This window comes from Bos indicus x Bos taurus, chromosome 21 (genome assembly GCF_003369695.1).
Source record: "Bos indicus x Bos taurus breed Angus x Brahman F1 hybrid chromosome 21, Bos_hybrid_MaternalHap_v2.0, whole genome shotgun sequence".
NCBI lineage: Eukaryota > Metazoa > Chordata > Mammalia > Artiodactyla > Bovidae > Bos > Bos indicus x Bos taurus.
In genome coordinates, this window is record NC_040096.1 from 6,975,716 (window position 1) to 6,994,406 (window position 18,691).

The 18,691-nt window shown below is 34.9% G+C and overlaps 1 protein-coding gene across 9 annotated transcripts in view; it reads right to left on the reverse strand.

The window, feature by feature from the left end:
- MEF2A (myocyte enhancer factor 2A) overlaps window positions 1–18,691 on the reverse strand; it is a 179,935-nt gene that overhangs the window by 41,946 nt on the left and 119,298 nt on the right. For 5 of the 9 annotated variants that reach the window (XM_027521839.1, XM_027521838.1, XM_027521843.1 and 2 more), the window contains 3 exons: window positions 4,163–4,300; window positions 1,836–2,055; window positions 1,025–1,084 (listed from right to left, as the gene is read on the reverse strand). In XM_027521839.1, coding sequence (XP_027377640.1) covers window positions 1,025–1,084; window positions 1,836–2,055; window positions 4,163–4,300 — 418 coding nt within the window. Of the gene's footprint in view, window positions 1–1,024; window positions 1,085–1,835; window positions 2,056–4,162; window positions 4,301–4,365; window positions 4,498–18,691 lie in introns of all 9 variants that reach the window. The other 4 variants (XM_027521842.1, XM_027521841.1, XM_027521845.1 and 1 more) reach the window with 1 other exon arrangement.

The window sequence follows — 18,691 nt, forward strand, 5'->3', positions numbered from 1 at the left end:
GGAGGGTTCAGGATGGGGAACACAGGTATACCTGTGGTGGATTCATTTCGATATTTGGCAAAACTAATACAATATTGTCAAGTTTAAAAATAAAATAAAATTAAAAAAAAATAAAATAAAAAGTATACATTCATAATACTCTATTATTCTTATAGTCAAAGTAATAGCATATATGGCTGTTAAGAGTAATCAATAAGGTAGTTAAAAAAATAAAATAAAATAAAAACAGAAGGGAATTCCTTCCCTTGCTTTCAGATAAAAATGAAGGTAACTGGGATTATCATACATGAAGAGACTAATACAACTAAATCTGATGGTAACCCAAAATAATACAGTTATTCCTGTGACTCTATGACATATATGCCATGTTTCTGTAATGTTAAGATCATAATCTATCTTTACCAGGATTTCATGGCTGGGCAGACACATTTACGAAAATTTTAAACTGAGAGTAATCTTGGGAGGGGTTCCAAAGCAAAAGAGCCAATCTGGTAGCAACCACGACAAAACGTCAATGCTCCACATGTGACCATCAAAACTGATCCCGTGGAGACAGACCCACTATTAGGGGTCTATCTATTAGGCCCACTGTTTCTTCCTATGGCAATCTCCCTGAAAACATTTCATATAATTGTAAAATACAGCAGTCTGCTAACAGTCTGACTTTGGTAGGGACAGATGACACGGAAAGCTTCTCTTTAAGAAATTGTCTTAATGTAAAAATTGTATTAAGGCAATTTAGTCTGTAGAAAAGAACAATGTCTGCTATGAAGGAGGCATTCAATAAATATTTATTGAATGAATAAGTGAATGTAAGGCCAAGGTATGAGGAATAACACAGGGGTATCAAAAACTCTTAGTGAAAGCAATAACTAAACAAATCATAAAGTGACATGGTCTACTCTAGTCATTTATCCCCATATTTTCCTCTCTACTTGGTAGAAACCCTTGTTTGAGGGACAGTATTCCTTTTCTCTCAGATAAGACAGATGCCAACAAAGTGAGGCAGTAGGAATTCACTCACCCACTGGGCTGCTTCCAGCTCCATTTGGCACTGTGAGGTCTGAAGTGCTCAACATCCCACCTAACAACATTACAGAGAGAGGAGAGAGGGCAAGGAGTGAATGTGAATTGATTCTCCTTATCTGAATGAGAATGAATTGACCAGAGGTAACCCTCACTTCATTCCTAAAAAACATGAAAATAAAAACTAGTCCAGTCTGAACTAGGCATTATGATGTAGTCAAACATATAGGCACTCATCTATCAAGCTCTGGACATGTCTGCCGTCTTGTGACTCAATACCAAATAAGTACATGTTGACAAGAATTAGGGGCAGTGCTAATGGAGTGCCATAAAATCTAGGAATAGTGGGACAGGAGATAATTGCATTATACACAGAGATGCAGTAAATGCACCTCAAATTTCTGAGTTAATGAACAAATCAGGCGGAGGGGGATGCAGAGAATGCTCTAATTCTAAGTGACTCTACCTCTCCATTTATTTTTTAACACAACTGGCTCACAATCAATTTTTAATCTTTATGATATCCTAAATAAATTTTCTGCCTGTCTAGGTATAGCATCCCCATGATATGGAAAGCTTATTTTCCAAAATAGGAAGGTTCTCTATTTGTTCCACAATACCTGTACAATGCTAGAGCCACAGACTTTCAAAAAAAAAAACACTTTAAAATGGGGGCAATTATGTAGTAGTGACTCTTGCTCATCAAAGCAAGAACATTATGAGTAGCAGAATAAGAAACTGTTCATATTAGCAATTAATTTTTTCATTCTTTTAGTTAAAGAATCAGAAGAATAACTATCAGTACATACCTGCACTGCCAGTACTGGGTGGTCTCTGAGGAGCTCCAGGGGATACATTTCTATGTAATGTGGCTTGAGGTGGAGAGAGCATGCTTGTATCTGCTAATGCTGAGCTGGCTGCCAAAGATGGGGACACAAGTGAACTCCCTGGGTTAGTGTAAGACAAAGCACTGGGGCTGGTCACAGGGACTGTGACAGACATTGAGAAATTCTGAGGTGGCAAACCGGGCTGTAAATAAAGAACAAGGAAGAGAAAACTGTTAGTTTCATTTTCATCTAATTAAATTTAATAACTTACGCACTTTAATTTGGTAAGGTAACACTAGTTACTAAAAGCAGAAGATGGAGGTAAGTTCTTAAAATAAATTTGCAGGTTTAAGTTACTTTCTTTACAATTATATGAGAATATTTACCATGAACATTTTCAATTTCAATTTTTATACAGTAATACATATATGCTAGTATAATATGTACATTATATATTTCAAATATTCATAGAGATGAACATGAAAGGCCAGAACCTGATATTAAAGATGTGCTGTCCAACTTAAAACATTATAAATACATCACTGTTACCAAGAAAGCATAAATTAGCACTTATATACATGCAAATAAGTTTAGTAACATGACACTTCAGTTGGGAGATTCCAAATATAACAAAAGAGAGAAAGGATGTACACGTATCATAAACTTCATACATCAAATCTGCCCTTGTCTGATTTAATTCACTACACTTCTTAATGGACAAAACTGGAAAAAAAAAAAAAAAGCCAAATTTTTCTATGTATATAAAACACAATGTAACGAGTGTAATAAAAATGCAAAAAAAAAACTTAAGCAAAATTAACTACTGACAAGTTATCTTTAAATGTATAAAGATTAAATTACAAAGTTATGTTATTTTATTTCCCTCCAAAATATACCATGGTCCCTTAAAAACACTATTTTCTATTTTCCTCTTACATTTCCTCCATAGGCCACTTATACTTGTTAACCATGATAAATATAACAATCCTCTTTATAATCTGAGAGAAAATAAAAACTTTCCTCTCCTTACATTTTAAAACAGTGATTTCCCAATTAAGGTAATACTGCTAATTCAAAGTTGAAAGAGTATAAATAATTAAGTACTTTATTCAATAGTTTATTTCAAGGAGAAAATTATAACTCATTAAAAGATATAAAACAACAGATATATGATAAAAATTTTTTAAAGGTAAAGCAATTTTATTTATACAAAGTTTTTGCAGGTTAATGTTATCTGCAAGGTCACCACATCCATATGAGGTCAAAACGAATTTTGCTTTATTTTTTCTGTTGTTATGTTTATTAAGAAGGGTATTACCACAAAAATATCTCCTTAAATCTGTTGTCCATGGGCTTCTTCTTATAGCATCAGACTATTTTGAAGAAATAATCCATAATACATACATTAGGGCATAGTTTTAAGAGAATTAACTCTGGTAGTGAAATAAATAGCAGTGGTACCAATTTATTCCTGAAGACTACAACACATACATAGTGTTAGAAAAATTAGATCAAGAATAATGTCTTAAGCAACTCTTGCCAATGGAGCTTCAGTGAGAACTCTTTGAACTATCAAAAGAGCACTTTTTTAGCATTAGATGTGTGAGCATGGAAAATTTTTTAAGTAACTTTGTTTTGCAACCAGTTTAAGAACACTGTTTCCTTAAGTTAAAATCAAGTCAGGGTGCTCTTCCTTAACACTGACAGGGCAAGAAAAGAATAGGAATTTGGAGGTACTGTCGCCAAGTTGTTTTGGGACACTTACAAAGAGTCAAAAAGTAAGCTACTATTATAGCAACTATATAAAATAATTAAAAATAATTTTGAAGCACCAAATTATATAATAAAATCTAGCCATAATTTATAGTCTCAAAATCTAAAGTCTATGTAATATTTTAAAAGTCATGAGAGGGAGAGGCAAGTCTCAAATGCATCCTTATATTTAAAATCATGGGAATTTAAAGCTGGAAGGGACCTTAAAAAATTATGTGAGCCAATTCATTCACTTTACAGATGAGGAAATTGGAATCTAGGATGTTTAGATGCCCTATTCAAAAGTAAGGAGATAGTAGTAGAGCCCAGATTAGGATGTTTTCTCTTCACTTCTACATTTAAGACACTGAAGATGTACTACTGTTAAGATTTCTGCAATTTTATCTTGAGGTTCTATAAATTCAAAACAAATTAATACCACCCCCCTCCCTCCTTCTACTTACTGCTGTCATCACCCACTGTGAAACAAACAACAAGAGGTGTGGTCAGTCTCTTCATGCACAAGATAAAAGCACAAACCATACTTTAGTACTCACTGCGATTTTATGATTCCGCATCATATTATCAAATTCCTCATTAATTTTTTTATATTTTTCTTCTGTATGTGGAGTTAGCACATAGGAAGTATCAGGGTCTGGGCTGTCGCACCCTCTGTGTTCCTTCTTGTTCAGAGCCTAAATAATGAAGTTAACAAAAAGGATCAACAAATAAAAAGTAGAGGTAAAGTAAAAGTACTTACAGGGCCTCGTTTGAAAATAAAATCACTATCTTCATTTAGTTTGCTGAATCTGTCCTCCGAGAGTGGACTGTGCTCAAAGTAATCGTCAGCATCAGGACTCTCACAACCATTAAGGCCTTTTTTTCTTAAAGTCTGAAATACAATTGGAAAATTCACACACAAATGATACTAACTTGCCATGAGTCTTTTTTGTAAAAATTAAGTAAGAGAGCACAGACTGAATGAACTGAGTAATACAAGAGCCACTGAAATGGTTTTAAATGATCACAAGTGTACTGTAATTCTTCAAATAAGGTAATCCTTATACATAAGCAAAATTATGTTCCCATTGTACATTAAGAGAAAAGGAGTATTTCCATATTTGGATTCTTCCTTTCCAAACTTCCTAAAGAATATGAAATTACTCACTGCTCTGATAGTTACAATCTAAATCTGATTACAGCCTGATCAACTTGTCTAACAGGATCAACGAGTATGAGATCCCAAAATATATCAAGATGATACTTTGAGAAGTTATTGCAGCATTTTTATGAAATGAACATTTCAGCAACTTCATCTACTGACATTCCTTTTTGCCTGAGAGTTTATCCCTTTCACCAGAAATAATCTGCACGCTATCCCAGTAATTTCATCCCTAATTTGTTCTTAAATGCTATAATTTTCCTGCCAATGCAGGAGATGTAAGAGATGTGGGTTCGATCCCTGGGTTAGGAAGACTCCCCTGGATGAGGAAATAGCAACACACTCCAGTATTCTCAGGGCTTCCCTTATAGCTCCGTTGGTAAAGAATCTGCCTGCAATGCGGGAGACCTGGATTCGCTCCCTGGGTTGGGAAGATCCCCTGGAGAAGGGAAAGGCTACCCACTTCAGTACTCTGGCCTGGAGAATTCCATGGACTATATAGTCCATGGGGTCGCAGAGTCAAAGAGGACTGAGCGACTTCACTTTCAAGTATTCTTCCCTGGAGGATCCATGGACAGAGGAACCTGGAGTTCTAGAGTCCATGTGGTCACAAAGAGTTGGACACAACTGAAGCAACTTAGCATGCACGCACACGGATTTTCCTACGTAATTCTCAAGTATAAAAACTCAAATACTTATTTATGTATGACAGCAATGACTCTTTCCTACATAGAATGTACATATTACTGACTTCACAAATCTTTAAATTTTGTGATTAAAAACTAATTCAGCAAGATTTTTCCCACCCTCTGCCAGCTGTTTCTATAGAGCTCCTTCATGGATTAATTTAATCCACTGAATTGACTTTCTGGAGAATTTTCTTGAATGTCCTGGACGATACTGATTATTTTTCTGTTTTCTTACTTTAGGATAAAAATAAAGTTGTTTTTTTTTTTTCATATTGCATTTTTCTAATTAAAATCACCACAAAATGACTTGTTTAGTTAAAAGAGTAGGGCTTAATATTCTATACAGTATTACTTCCAGAATGTTTAAATTAAAAAAAAAAAAATCCTCATGGATCTTATTATAGAGTAGAATTTTTTTTAAAGTAGATTTTTAAGCTCAACAACTTGGATAGCTTTTAGATTTGCTGATTTTCAAGCCAACCATAGAGAAATTTTCAGATGTTAAAATTTTCCAAGTAGGCATACCAACTTAGCCTAAGAAATGTTTGAACAATAGACTAACACTAGATGAATGCATTTGTACTGCAAATGATTATGTTAACTTAAGGTATATTTTAAATTAATTCATGATAATGGATCTTGGTATCCTTTCAAATATGATTTATAATAACTACGAATACTATTTTAATTCTTCTTTTCTTGAAAGTAGTAAAATATAAACACACAATACATTAAGATATGAAAATTTTTAAAAAATTTATCTGGTCTATTTTAAAATTTCACTTTATTCAATTTGATGCTTACAGAATTAGAAGTAATCATTGGGACATCTATGTTAGCTGCTCAAATTTCTTGGCATGCACTGGGAAACCCGCCCATAATGCCTCAAACTTCTACCACAACACATCACTAAATATGAGCAGACAGCATCAGTTCAGTTCAGTCACTCAGTCGTGTCCGACTCTTTGCGACCCCATGAATTGCAGCACACCAGGCCTCCCTGTCCATCACCAACTCCCGGACTTCACTCAGACTCACGTCCATCGAGTCAGTGATGCCATCCAGCCATCTCATCCTCTGTCGTCCCCTTCTCCTCCTGCCCCCAATCCTTCCCAGCATCAGACTCTTCCAATGAGTCAACTCTCTGCATGAGGTGGCCAAAGTATTGGAGTTTCAGCTTTAGCATCAGTCCTTCCAATGAACACCCAGGACTGATCTCCTTTAGAATGGACTGGTTGGATCTCCTTGCAGTCCAAGGGACTCTCAAGAGTCTTCTCCAACACCACAGTTCAAAAGCATCAATTCTTCGGTGCTCAGCTTTCTTCACAGTCCAACTATCACATCCATACATGACCACTGGAAAAACCATAGCCTTGACTAGAAGGACCTTTGTTAGCAAAGTAATGTCTGCTTTTGAATATGCTATCTAGGTTGGAAATAGCTATCTAGGTTGGAATGCTATCTAGGTTGGAAACACATACTCCTTCCTTCCAAGGAGTATGTGTCTTTTAATATCATGGCTGCAATCACCATCTGCAGTGATTTTGGAGCCCAAAAAAATAAAGTCTGACACTGTTCCTACTGTTTCCCCATCTATGTGCCATGAAGTGATGGGACCAGATGCCATGACCTTCGTTTTCTGAATGTTGAGCTTTAAGCCAACTTTTTCACTCTCCTCTTTCACTTTCATCAAGAGGCTTTCTACTTCCTCTTCACTTTCTGCCATAAGGGTGGTGTCATCTGCGTATCTGAGGTTATTGATATTTCTCCCGGAAATCTTGATTCCAGCTTGTGCTTCTTCCAGCCCAGTGTTTCTCATGATGTACTCTGCATAGAAGTTAAAGAAGCAGGGTGACAATATACAGCCTTGACGTATTCCTTTTCCTATTTGGAACCAGTCTGTTGTTCCATGTCCAGTTCTGTTGCTTCCTGACCTGCATACAGGTTTCTCAAAAGGCAGGTCAGGTGGTCTGGTATTCCCATCTCTTTCAGAATTTTCCACAGTTTATTGTGATCCACACAGTCAAAAGCTTTGGCATAGTCAATGAAGCAGAAATAGATGTTTTTCTGGAACTCTCTTGCTTTTTCTATGATCCAGCGGATTTTGGCAATTTGGTCTCTGGTTCCTCTGCCTTTTCTAAAACCAGCTTTGTACATCAGGAAGTTCACGGTTCACATATTGCTGAAGCCTGGCTTGGAGAATTTTGAGCACTGCTTTACTAGAGTGTGAGGCAGCATACACCACACCTATTTCTCCAAAATTGGCCTCAAGGCTCTAAGTAATATATGTGGGTCTAAGTAATCATTGAACTTTTATGTATACTTTGTCATAAAAAGTCCTATTGTTTATAACTAAAAGGTGAAGATAAATTCTGCCCCATTCATGGTAGCAAGTTCTGCCTGCCAAAGCTCCGCAACTTGCTATCAGCAATGAAGATGTTAACACTCGAATACTGGAACACAATCAACTCTTATAACCAACACAGCTATAGAAACAGAACAAATACAGTAGATGCCTATATACAGATTTTATCACAAAGTTGATTTATTCTACCCTGAAATCTCCAGATATTTTCCCCTCATATTCCTATACCTTAAGGCTAGGTAATTCACAGTCTTGCTCTTCTACTAACAACAATCACCCGAGTGTGTCTCTCTGAACATTTTCAAATTACAGAAGAAAAAGAATATGGTCTTTGTTTAATAATCACACACTTTTATCCTAGAAGAATAGGGTTAACCCTACTTGTACTAACGAGGAAGAAAAGCGTTCTGGTATCTCCAGTTCTGCAAGCCTTCACTTTAGATGGGGTTCCTGTCATGGTGAGAGAATTCAAGAGGTTGTATCAGCTCTACAGATAAGCTCATGTACCTCTGCTGGATATCCAACTTGGGTTTTATCACTAGAACATGAAGAGTTGTTTTGAGGATCCAACTACCATAAAAAGACTTTTTCTGTCTTCTTTATCAATACCCCATAGCATAATATTAAGAGTTTCTCCTGTGTCACTGGTACTAACAAGTGGAATGCTGGTATCTATTAACAAGGCCAGGCGAGGCATCTAAGAAACAGGCTAGCTTCAGCTTTCTTAAATGCTGCAAGCCAGCCGCAATAAAAACACTTGGAAAACACAACCTGAAAGGTCACCATTAAGGGGGCAGTCTGCTTTTAAGTGTGAACATTCAAGAATATTAGCACTGTGTACTCTCTATAGTTATTACTGATGATAATAATGTTCCACATTCTTAAGTAAGCAAGATTTTAAAGTGTTTTATTCTTGTACATGTGATGGACATTTTTTGAGGCCATTATGGCAAAACTTAAGGGGAAGACTCTATTGTGCCAGAATAATTTGATATTTCAGGGGCATACATCACTTAACTTAATGTATCCTATTTGCTTTTCTTAAATGACTGTATTCTGAAATATAGATTATGAATTGCTAAAGGGATCAATGGGTGATGAAAAATTAAATTATTAATCAATTTAAGCTGTCTTGATACAATCTGTTCTGTGTCTTTATATCAGTGTTCCAAATATATCTAAAGGGTCTAACTAGAAACATTATTTACATGAAATTGTAAAATTAGTGTACCTACAAATTTTATCAGTCCATTTCTACAGAAGACATTTTATTTTTGGAGTGTCAGTTAAACACCTTTACAAAAACAAACTTTCTACTTGTCACAACAAAGTTAAATTCTATTATGATTTTAATAGCTTTTCTTTTTGTGATGTTGGGGAATTTTACGTAGATTTAAAATAATACCCTTAGATAACATTTACCTTCAATACTCGTTACATAAAGACAGATTGTAAAAATTTCTTAAATGGATGAAAAATAACTGCTAAGTGTCCTTAATTTAAAGCAATGCATTCATTAGGACACATCCTTCCAGGTTATCTGATTCACTGTGGTTTGTGCCGGTCTTCAAGCTCTTTTACAACTCTGCAGAAACAAGTTTATTTGTAGAAAGCTGAGACTAATACAAATAATTACTGTTTATAGACATACAAATAGATTCTGTCTGCAGGAGGTCTCAACTGATCTCTTTTCTCACTGAAGAAGAGGTCAGTTTTGCATCTATGAAGAAAATTCATTTTGCCTTCTTGATGAGTTTAGAGTGTTATTCACTCAGTCACATTCAACTCTGCGACCCCATGGACTCTGGTGGAGGAGCCCGCCAGACTCCTCTCTCCCCTGGCATTCTCCAGGCAAGAATACTGGAGTGGGTAGCCATTCCCTTCTCCAGGGATCTTCCCAGCCCAGGGACTGAATCTGGGTCCCCTGCATTGCAGGAAGATTCTTCACTGTCTGAACCACCTGAAAAGCTTCTAGATGGGCTTATGCACTTCTCTTTGGCTTTACCTTTAACCAGTTGCAACATTTTTTGTGCTCCCTCAGAAATCAGTAAGTTAAACTCTTGACATGTTCATTATATAGCTGAGAGTCATGATTTTACCTTTTGCTGGAGAAAAAAAAAAAAAACCTGTTTAACAGTTTTAAGAGTGAAATCACCCTTGACTCATGATTCACAGCAGATCCAAATGCAGGGGAAAGAGTCTGTTCTTTTTAGAACTTAGTACTGGACTGAGTATTGATTTTTAAAAGAAAAAACAATGTGCTGTTAAAATTTTTGAAAATATTTGATTATCTAATTAATGACCTGTATTAATTATGGTATCAACAACTAAGATAATTATGATCAGAGAAGGATTATCAGATTTCAGTTATCTTATTCAAGAAATTAAGAATAATCCTTAATTTTTGTGACAATTCATAAATGAAATTATTATTCATACAACAGTATTAAGAGCATAATCATCTAAAAGATAATTATGCAAACCACAGACTCTCTCGAAACAGGGTTCCTTCTCCATCTGAAGCTTACGAGGGCCAAAGTAAAATTCAAGCTATTGGGGAAAGAGTAGGTAGTGTTTTGCCTATAAGCATTTCCAGGGAGAAGGAATCCCTATAATATATCTAAACTTTCCACACAGGATATGCCCAAATTAAACTTACAAGTAAGAGGATGTTTTCTTCTCAGTTTTGGTATTAATTAAATCAGTTTTGTTGAAATGAAGAGTAACTTGAAGCTCACTTTATAGTTGGGTGAGAGTAATGATTTTGTACCTTCTTCCAAATCTATTCTGAAACTTTGAAGAACTATACACCCAAGTGGCGAATGCACATTTTCATTTGGATATTTGGCTAATATCACTATTTCAATTTAATCAAGATGGAATTTATTACCTTTTATCAAGTATCAATACATCTCCTCTTTGGACTTAGCTATTTCTAGTCAACACAGCAAGCAATCTTGCTGTTCACTTTGCTCTCTCCCCACATTAACGTGGAATTCCAAATTTTGTAGATACATTATTCCATTTCTACTGCCACCATACTCATGCAGGTCTGTGCTGCTTTATACCTGGCCTCTTATTATACCTCCCTTTACTTCTCTTCCTTCTCATTTGTCCCATAAATTGTTACAGACTCAGTTCTCGTCCATATCACTTTGTCTGTCACCCTTGTTTTAAACATTTGATGGCTCTCGGTGATCTAAAAGCAGTACTCTCTCAACTTTTTAGATTATCCCACCCCACCTGTAAACATATTTCATGCACAACCCCCAATATATGCATACACTGAAAAAATTATAAGCATGAATGACTGTCAATCTTCTAAAATAGTAACAAACATATCTTGGGATAAAATATAATTTCTATTATTTTCTCCCTGAACCCCAGTAGTTTTATACATCTTACATCCCTCCTGAAATAACAAATGTGGAGTACAAAATCAAAATTCCTTATCCTAACTGCGAGTTACCTAAAAGCCTTTTTTTCCTTTCCCATTTTTATGCTCCCTGAAACTTCTGACCCAGCCAGAGTAGTCAAAATTATTGTCCTCCTTACAGTCATAAAAATCCCTCACTGATGTCACCCCACTTGCTTGAAACCCTATCTTCTCTCTTATCTGTATGACTATCTTATAAGCTCACTGTGGCCTAGTTTAAACTGCATTTTTCCATGAAACCTTCTTTCCCCACTGCTTCATATACTGAAATTGTAAGAGCACTTACTCTTTAGAGCATTCATGTAACATATGCAACATTGTATTTACTTATCTTCTGCATATTTTCTGTATTCTTCAACTAATGTATGAACTTTCAAAGACTGAAGTCTAGACTGCTTTACATTTTCAGAGTCTAGACAAACAAGGTGTCACACACACATGAAATATGTGTTTATTAATACCTGCACAATAAAAAAAACTACATAGCAAAGAAGAGACCAGGATGATGTGATGTTACTTCAGATGTTTTCTAAAACATAAAGTTATGAATTTGCTATATTTTAGCAATAATATAAGGCAATTCACAGACATTAATTTGTACTAGGTTGATCCACAGAAATTATTGACAGCTGACTGCATTTGAATCACAAAAATACAATTTTATAACTATAATTTCATATGCAAGTTCAACTCATAACAATCTAGACTCTGAAAGCTTCTGGGATACTCTCCAGTGGGCTTTTGGATAGGAAAGATTAGAACTGGTAGTGCAAGAAGACCTCTCATTTTAAGTGTACATTTAGCTATAATCAACTAACAGCCAAAAGTTCTTATTTTGGATCTATGTTGAATAAAGAACACTGAAGAATAAACCAAGAGGTCTAAAAATCAAAAGTCATACTTTTCTTAAATAAGAGAAACTCCATGTCATCTATAGAGGATCAACCCTGTTAAAAAAATTATGTTAGCACTGAGACAAAGGTCCATAGTTCACTAAATCTTTTATACTACTGAGAAAGCATCAGCAAGACAGTATCATAACTTAAGTTTCTTTAAAATTTGGGAATTATGTTCTGGTTACAAAAATGGCTAATTGTGTAAGAACCTAGAACATCAATTAGTTTCACATGAAGACCATCAGTTGTGCCTTCAGGAGAGTCTTTTTGCACACTAGCCATGGTGGCAGAGATGAGGGACTATGGAAACTTTGAGACAGAGTTCCTCTTCAGGCCTTAAAGAAGCCAGGTATTCCTTTCAGACTTGGGTGCCATCTGCCTATATTTTTCCAATAAATTCTTCTTTAGTTAGAGTCACTTCAAATGAATTCCTATTCTTTATAATCAAAGAACCTTGATGAAAAAACCTGTCACAATTCTTTGAGTCATTAGTTAATAGTCTCCTTACCTAAGTCATCTAAGTCTCCTAAGCAAGTCTGGCTAATGCCTCCACAACTGAGACCAGAAAAGATCCCAAGCTTGGAAAAACTTACTCAAATAATGGTATATACACCAACAAAGATCTTTAAAGTCACATGTTCTATTGTTCTACTTATAAAGTATTCACAACCTTGATCTTTCAAGTTCAAAGAAACACTTTTAGAATTCTGGGTATATAAAACACTGTTTGGCTGGCCCTGAACATTTGCTTGTCACTTTCTGGTTTACATTACTAAATCTGTTGGTGAAACTGAAGACAGCAAGAATAAGGGAAGAATAAAAAGGAGATAGAAACCAGGAAAAAGAAACCCGAGGAGGCAAGAACAATGCTGTTTTAGACTTTTTTCTGGATATCTCAGGTTTTTTTTTTAAAACAGAAACATATTTCAAAAAGAATTTTAAATTAGGCAGAGGCAGCTAACTTTAAATAGATTTCCTTTTGCTTATATTTTTTCATCAGCAAAAAATAACATTTAAACTTTCAGATATAATAAAAATAACATTTATTCTCCATGGAAATCATATACACGATGCAGATATATATAAAATATATATGCCCTAATACATATATACACACTGTAACCTTTGGTGTTTGTTCACAGAATGAAGAAATCTAGGACTCAGGATATTGTTCATTGTAAATATACTTAAATAAACATTTGAATCATGTGGAGTCTGAAACAAAAACTGATAAAAATCCCAGAGGACTGGTATTTTCTGGAATTTTTAGATGATAATGAATTTTGGATTCAGGAGTCTGTACTGCCTGTTTAACAGAGCCCTTGTCAGATAAGACTGTATTTTTAACTACCGTCAACCAAGAATTAAAAATATTCTTTGACACACTCAATTTCATAATGATAACTGTCAAATTCCATTCCAAAGTAGTAATAATCATAGCACCTAGAAGTGAAACTAGGGAATTAAAAGTACTCAAAAGGTATATACACAGAGTTTTAAAATGTACGATGAGCTCATCAATTATACCAATCCACATTATCACCCACCTTAAATCACATTTCAGTGAAACAACTAAGCAACTCCATAAACACTGGCTGAAGGGATAATTTGTCACCTCTAGCATAAAGAATATATGAGTGCTTAAAATTATGGAATGATGTCTTAAATCCCAAGGAACTTAAACTAGATTTTAGAACTGTTTTTAAATGTGAAAAGTTCTCCTTTTTTCCATTTTTAATAATTGTTTCCAATTCTGAAAGATACTTATTCTTCCTAGACACTTTGAAAACAAAAACGTTTTTTAAAAACTGGACATAATACATAAAAGGGCTTCCATCGTAGCTCAGTCGGTAAAAGAATCTGCCTACAGTGCAGGAGACCTGGGTTTGATTCCTGGGTCAGGAAGATCCCCTGCAGAAGGGAATGGCAACCCACTCCAGTATTCTTGCCTGGAGAATCCCATGGACAGAAGAGGCTGGCAGGCTATAGAACATGGAATCACCAAGAGTTGGACACGACTTAGTGAATAAACCACTACCAATAGAAGGTGCATCAAAATTTATATAAAATTCAACAATTACAAAGTGAACAACAGTAATTCTAATCAGGTCAAAAAATACACTAGAACCAGAACCGTGTGTATCTCCTTCAATCACATAACCCTCCCCTCTCTCCTCCATAGTAATACCATCCTAAGTCTGTGGTGTCGACTTCCTGTACTTTTATCTTCCTGTACTTTTACTTCAACCTATTAGCTATTATGAAAATGGAGCTATGCACATTTTTGAAGACATAGTTTATTGTTTATCTGCACACACTTCTCCAGGGTATATTCTTAAGAGCAGAATTGTTAATTCATAAAATGATATCGTCACACTAGATAATGCTGAACAATTTTTTAAAGTAGTTGTATCAACGTATTCTACCTGCAATGAAGATTTAACTTGCTTTCCCTTCATTACCAAGAAAATGAAACACATTTCAAAATTACTGGCCATTTGCATTTTCTCTTTTGTGAGGTGCCAAGTGTTCCAGGACTTTGCCAATTTTCTATTGAGTTGTCTTTTTCTTATCGCTTTACAGTCATTCTTTTACTTGTAATCAACATAAGTTCTTTGTCACTTTTATGTACTGTTGAAAAAAAATCCTTTCCTATTCTGTGACATGTTTAACACTTGCCTCTGGATGAAAACAGGTTCTTAATAAAATCAAACTTATTCATTTTTCCTTTACAATTATCCTTTATGGTAGTAACGTTTATGTCTTGTACAAGAATTCCTTCCCTACCTAAAAATCATGAAGATATTCTCCTACATTATATCCCAGAAGTGTTACAATTTTGCCTTTCACATTTAGGTTGATAATATTTCAGGATATCAATTTTGTATAAGATACAAGGTAGGTTCAATCTCACAGTTCCCCCGTATATATGTATCCAATTATCCCAGCATCACTGCTTAAAGAGTTGGTTCTTTCCCCCTTTGACGTGCAATACCACATTATGTGCATGGTTCTTTTTTTGAGCTATTACTTCACTCATATATTTAGTATTTGTCCCAATGCCACATTACTATAGCTATAACATTAGTCTCAATATATTGTAATACAAAGCTTCTCATCTTGCTATTCTTCAGAGTATCTTCTTATCCCCTTGAATTTCCCTATATATTTAAGGATCAGTTTTTGAATTCTTGAAAAAATTAATTCCTTGGGATCTTGACTGGCATTTCCTTGACTCTATATGGATTATTTATGTAGCATGGACATATTAAAACTTTCAGTCCATAATAATAGGATACTCTGCTAAGTCAACCCTGATTCCTGGGATAAATCCAACTTATAATGCGTGAATTAGAACACAGCCTAAATCCCCAATTTAATCCTACTTCCCTATTCAAACCAAGTGGAATAGCATCATATAAATCTCAACATAGCTAAAAATCTATCATAATTAACAGATGAGGTAACAGTCTATTTCTATAAACTTTTATCTGTTTCCAGCTTACCATTCTTACAATTATTTGACCACTTAGACTTTTAAATACCTTTAACAGCTGTCCAATGACCACAGGACAAATGTCAAATGTCACAGCCTGGAATACAAGACATTCCATCAACTATACCCAATTTGTTTTCCAATCTGTTTTTCCTTTATTACTCCTCTACACAAACTCTCTATTCAACAGAAATTCTGTGTATGATGTGAAACAGATATTGATTTTTTTCTATGTGCATACCCCAAATCATTCAGTAGCTAATATATCCAAGAAATGCTAGTTATAATACTAATTATATCTGAATTGTTATTAAGAAAAATATCAAATGATAGTATTTGAGAATTGTAATAACACATCTCACAAAACAGCTAAATATCTACCTAAACTCTTAACTTTCTACTGTCCTGTGGAACGTAACTGGTAGGTTTCACTCTTCAAAGTAACAGAGCAATTTTTAAAAACTTAATGAGCTATACAATGTGGAAAACAGCAATAACAATATTCTAATTACTTAATACTATGAGATAATTCTGTATGAACACTGGTGGCATAAAGAAGCAAGCAAAAATTTTAAATTCCTATACAAATACTAGTTGATATTTCCAAGTTTTGTTCGTAGAACATAAATATTTTTGAAGTTAAGACAGATTCTAGAAATAAGTCAAGTCCAGAAATTGCCACAAAATAACTAACCAGTTATATGCAAAGAAAATTTGTACAGAAGCAAAATCTTTCAGAAAAAGATTCTCTGTTAAAGTATAAGAGGTAAATTCCAATATGAATAATCAAGCATTCATACATTCAAGAAGACTCAAGCATATAGCTTATTTACCAAAATTATTCACTAACATTTTCAAAACAGTATTAAAAGTTTACTTTCTGGTACTTTAGTGCTAATGAACTAAAATAAGAACTACTAGAAATATTATTTGAATAAATAAATATAATCACATACCAGTGTGCTAGAACAGCCTTAGGATACATAAGGATTAAAGCATACATTAAAGGTATGAATCAATCCCTCAAACAAAAACCTAGATAATTATAATGTATGTGCATACTATCATTCAAAACTGTTTATATAAGCAGTTTACACTACCACTGGAATTGTTTATAGGTACAACACTGATTGCACCATTGTAAATTAAAAAGTACAGTTATGACTATCTATTCCAAGAAAATATCTCGCTTTCTTCAGACTCTATAGATTCCAAAACTGAGTTCCTCTCAGGACTGAGCTACAAAAATAACTTCAAAATATTAGGTTGGTGCAAACGTAATTGTGGTTTGAAGTGTGAATTTCAAATCATTATAACTAGCCTCAAATACACCTTTATTAATCAAAATAGGTACCATTATAATCAACACATTTTTGCCAATGAGAAGTAAGTTTGCTTATTCCTGTAACATAAAAATCTGTGCTTTGGGATTCAAGGAATTCTTGGAAAGCAACTTCTGCCTCCTGCTGGTTGTGGAAGTGTTTTCCCTACAAAAAGTTGTTGAGATGCTTGAAGAAGTGGTAGTCAGTTGGCAAGAAGTCAGGTGAATATGGTGGATGAGGTAAAACTTCATAGTCCTATTCATTCAACTTCTGAAGTGTTGGTTGTGCGATGTGTGATGAGCGCTGTTGAGGAGAATTGGGCCCATTCTGTTAACCAATGCCAGCTGCAGGTGTTGCAGTTTTCTATGGATCCCGCTGATTTGCTGAGCATACTTCTCAGATGTAATGGTTTTGCTGGGATTCAGAAAGGTGTAGTGGATCAGATGCACGCAGACCACCAAATAGTGACCATGACCTTTTCTGGTGCAACTTTGGCTTTGGGAAGTGTTTTGGAGCTTCTTCTCAGTCCAACCACTGAACTAGTCATCACTGGTTGTCATATAAAATACACTTTCCATCGCACCTCACAGTCCGATTGAGAAATGGTTCACTGTTGTTGCACAGAATAAGATGACAATTCAAAACGACCATTTTTTAAATTTTCAGTCAGCTCATGAGGTACCCACTTATTGAGCTTTTTCGCCTTTCCAATTTGTTTCAAATGCCAAACGACAGTAAAATGGTCGACACTGAGTTCTTAGGTAACTTCTCCTATGATCATCTCAAGTGGTCAATGGCAACTTTCAATGGCTGGCCACTATGCTCCTCATCTTCAAAGCTACTGTCTCTTTTGCAAAACTTCTTGAACCACCACTGCACTGTATGTTCGTTAGCAGTTCCTGGGCCAAATGCATTGTTGATGTTGTGAGTGGTCTCCACTGCTTTATGACCCATTTTGAACTCAAATAAGAAAATTCCTTGAATTTGCTTTTTTTCTAACATCATTTCCCTAATCTAAAATACACAGGAAATAAGAAATCATTAGTAAAAAAAAAAAATAGAGTAAGAAATGTGTATTAAAATGATATATAACAAAACCACATTTAAGAATGTATTCCAATATCAAAGGCAAATTTCAACACGACAAAACCACAATTACTTGTGCATCAATAAATATAATATATAGTTATCCTCTTAATTTTAAATGGCCAGTTTTTTTTTAACTGAATGTCTATATTAGCTATCTTTATATAAAGTAACTGAAATATCACTTAAGACTATAGATATATGCCGACTGAGCTATCCTCATTCTATTACTCTTTATATCTTTGATGAATATTTAAATAAATAGGTCGCCGATGCCATCTCTCCTTCGAATACCCTGGATCAGCCGGGGCTGGACCCCGGCAGATATATCTTGCTTTTCAGGCATACCCATATCATTGTTGAATATGGTAAGCACTCTACATCTTTTGCTCTAAATAGGCTTCTAGCTTTAATAGTGATATAATGTTTATATGCTGAATGGTTAATATTTGGTGGTAAACATCAGTATCTTAGAATTCTAAGTGCCTTGAATCCATACTGAAATGTATCCAACAAAGGGACTTCTGAGGTAAGATAAGAATATAGCCACACATAATCCTATTAGGGAAACAGAGAAATATGTCCAGTTATCACCATATTCCTAGTGTCCAGTACAATGTCTCATATACAGTAT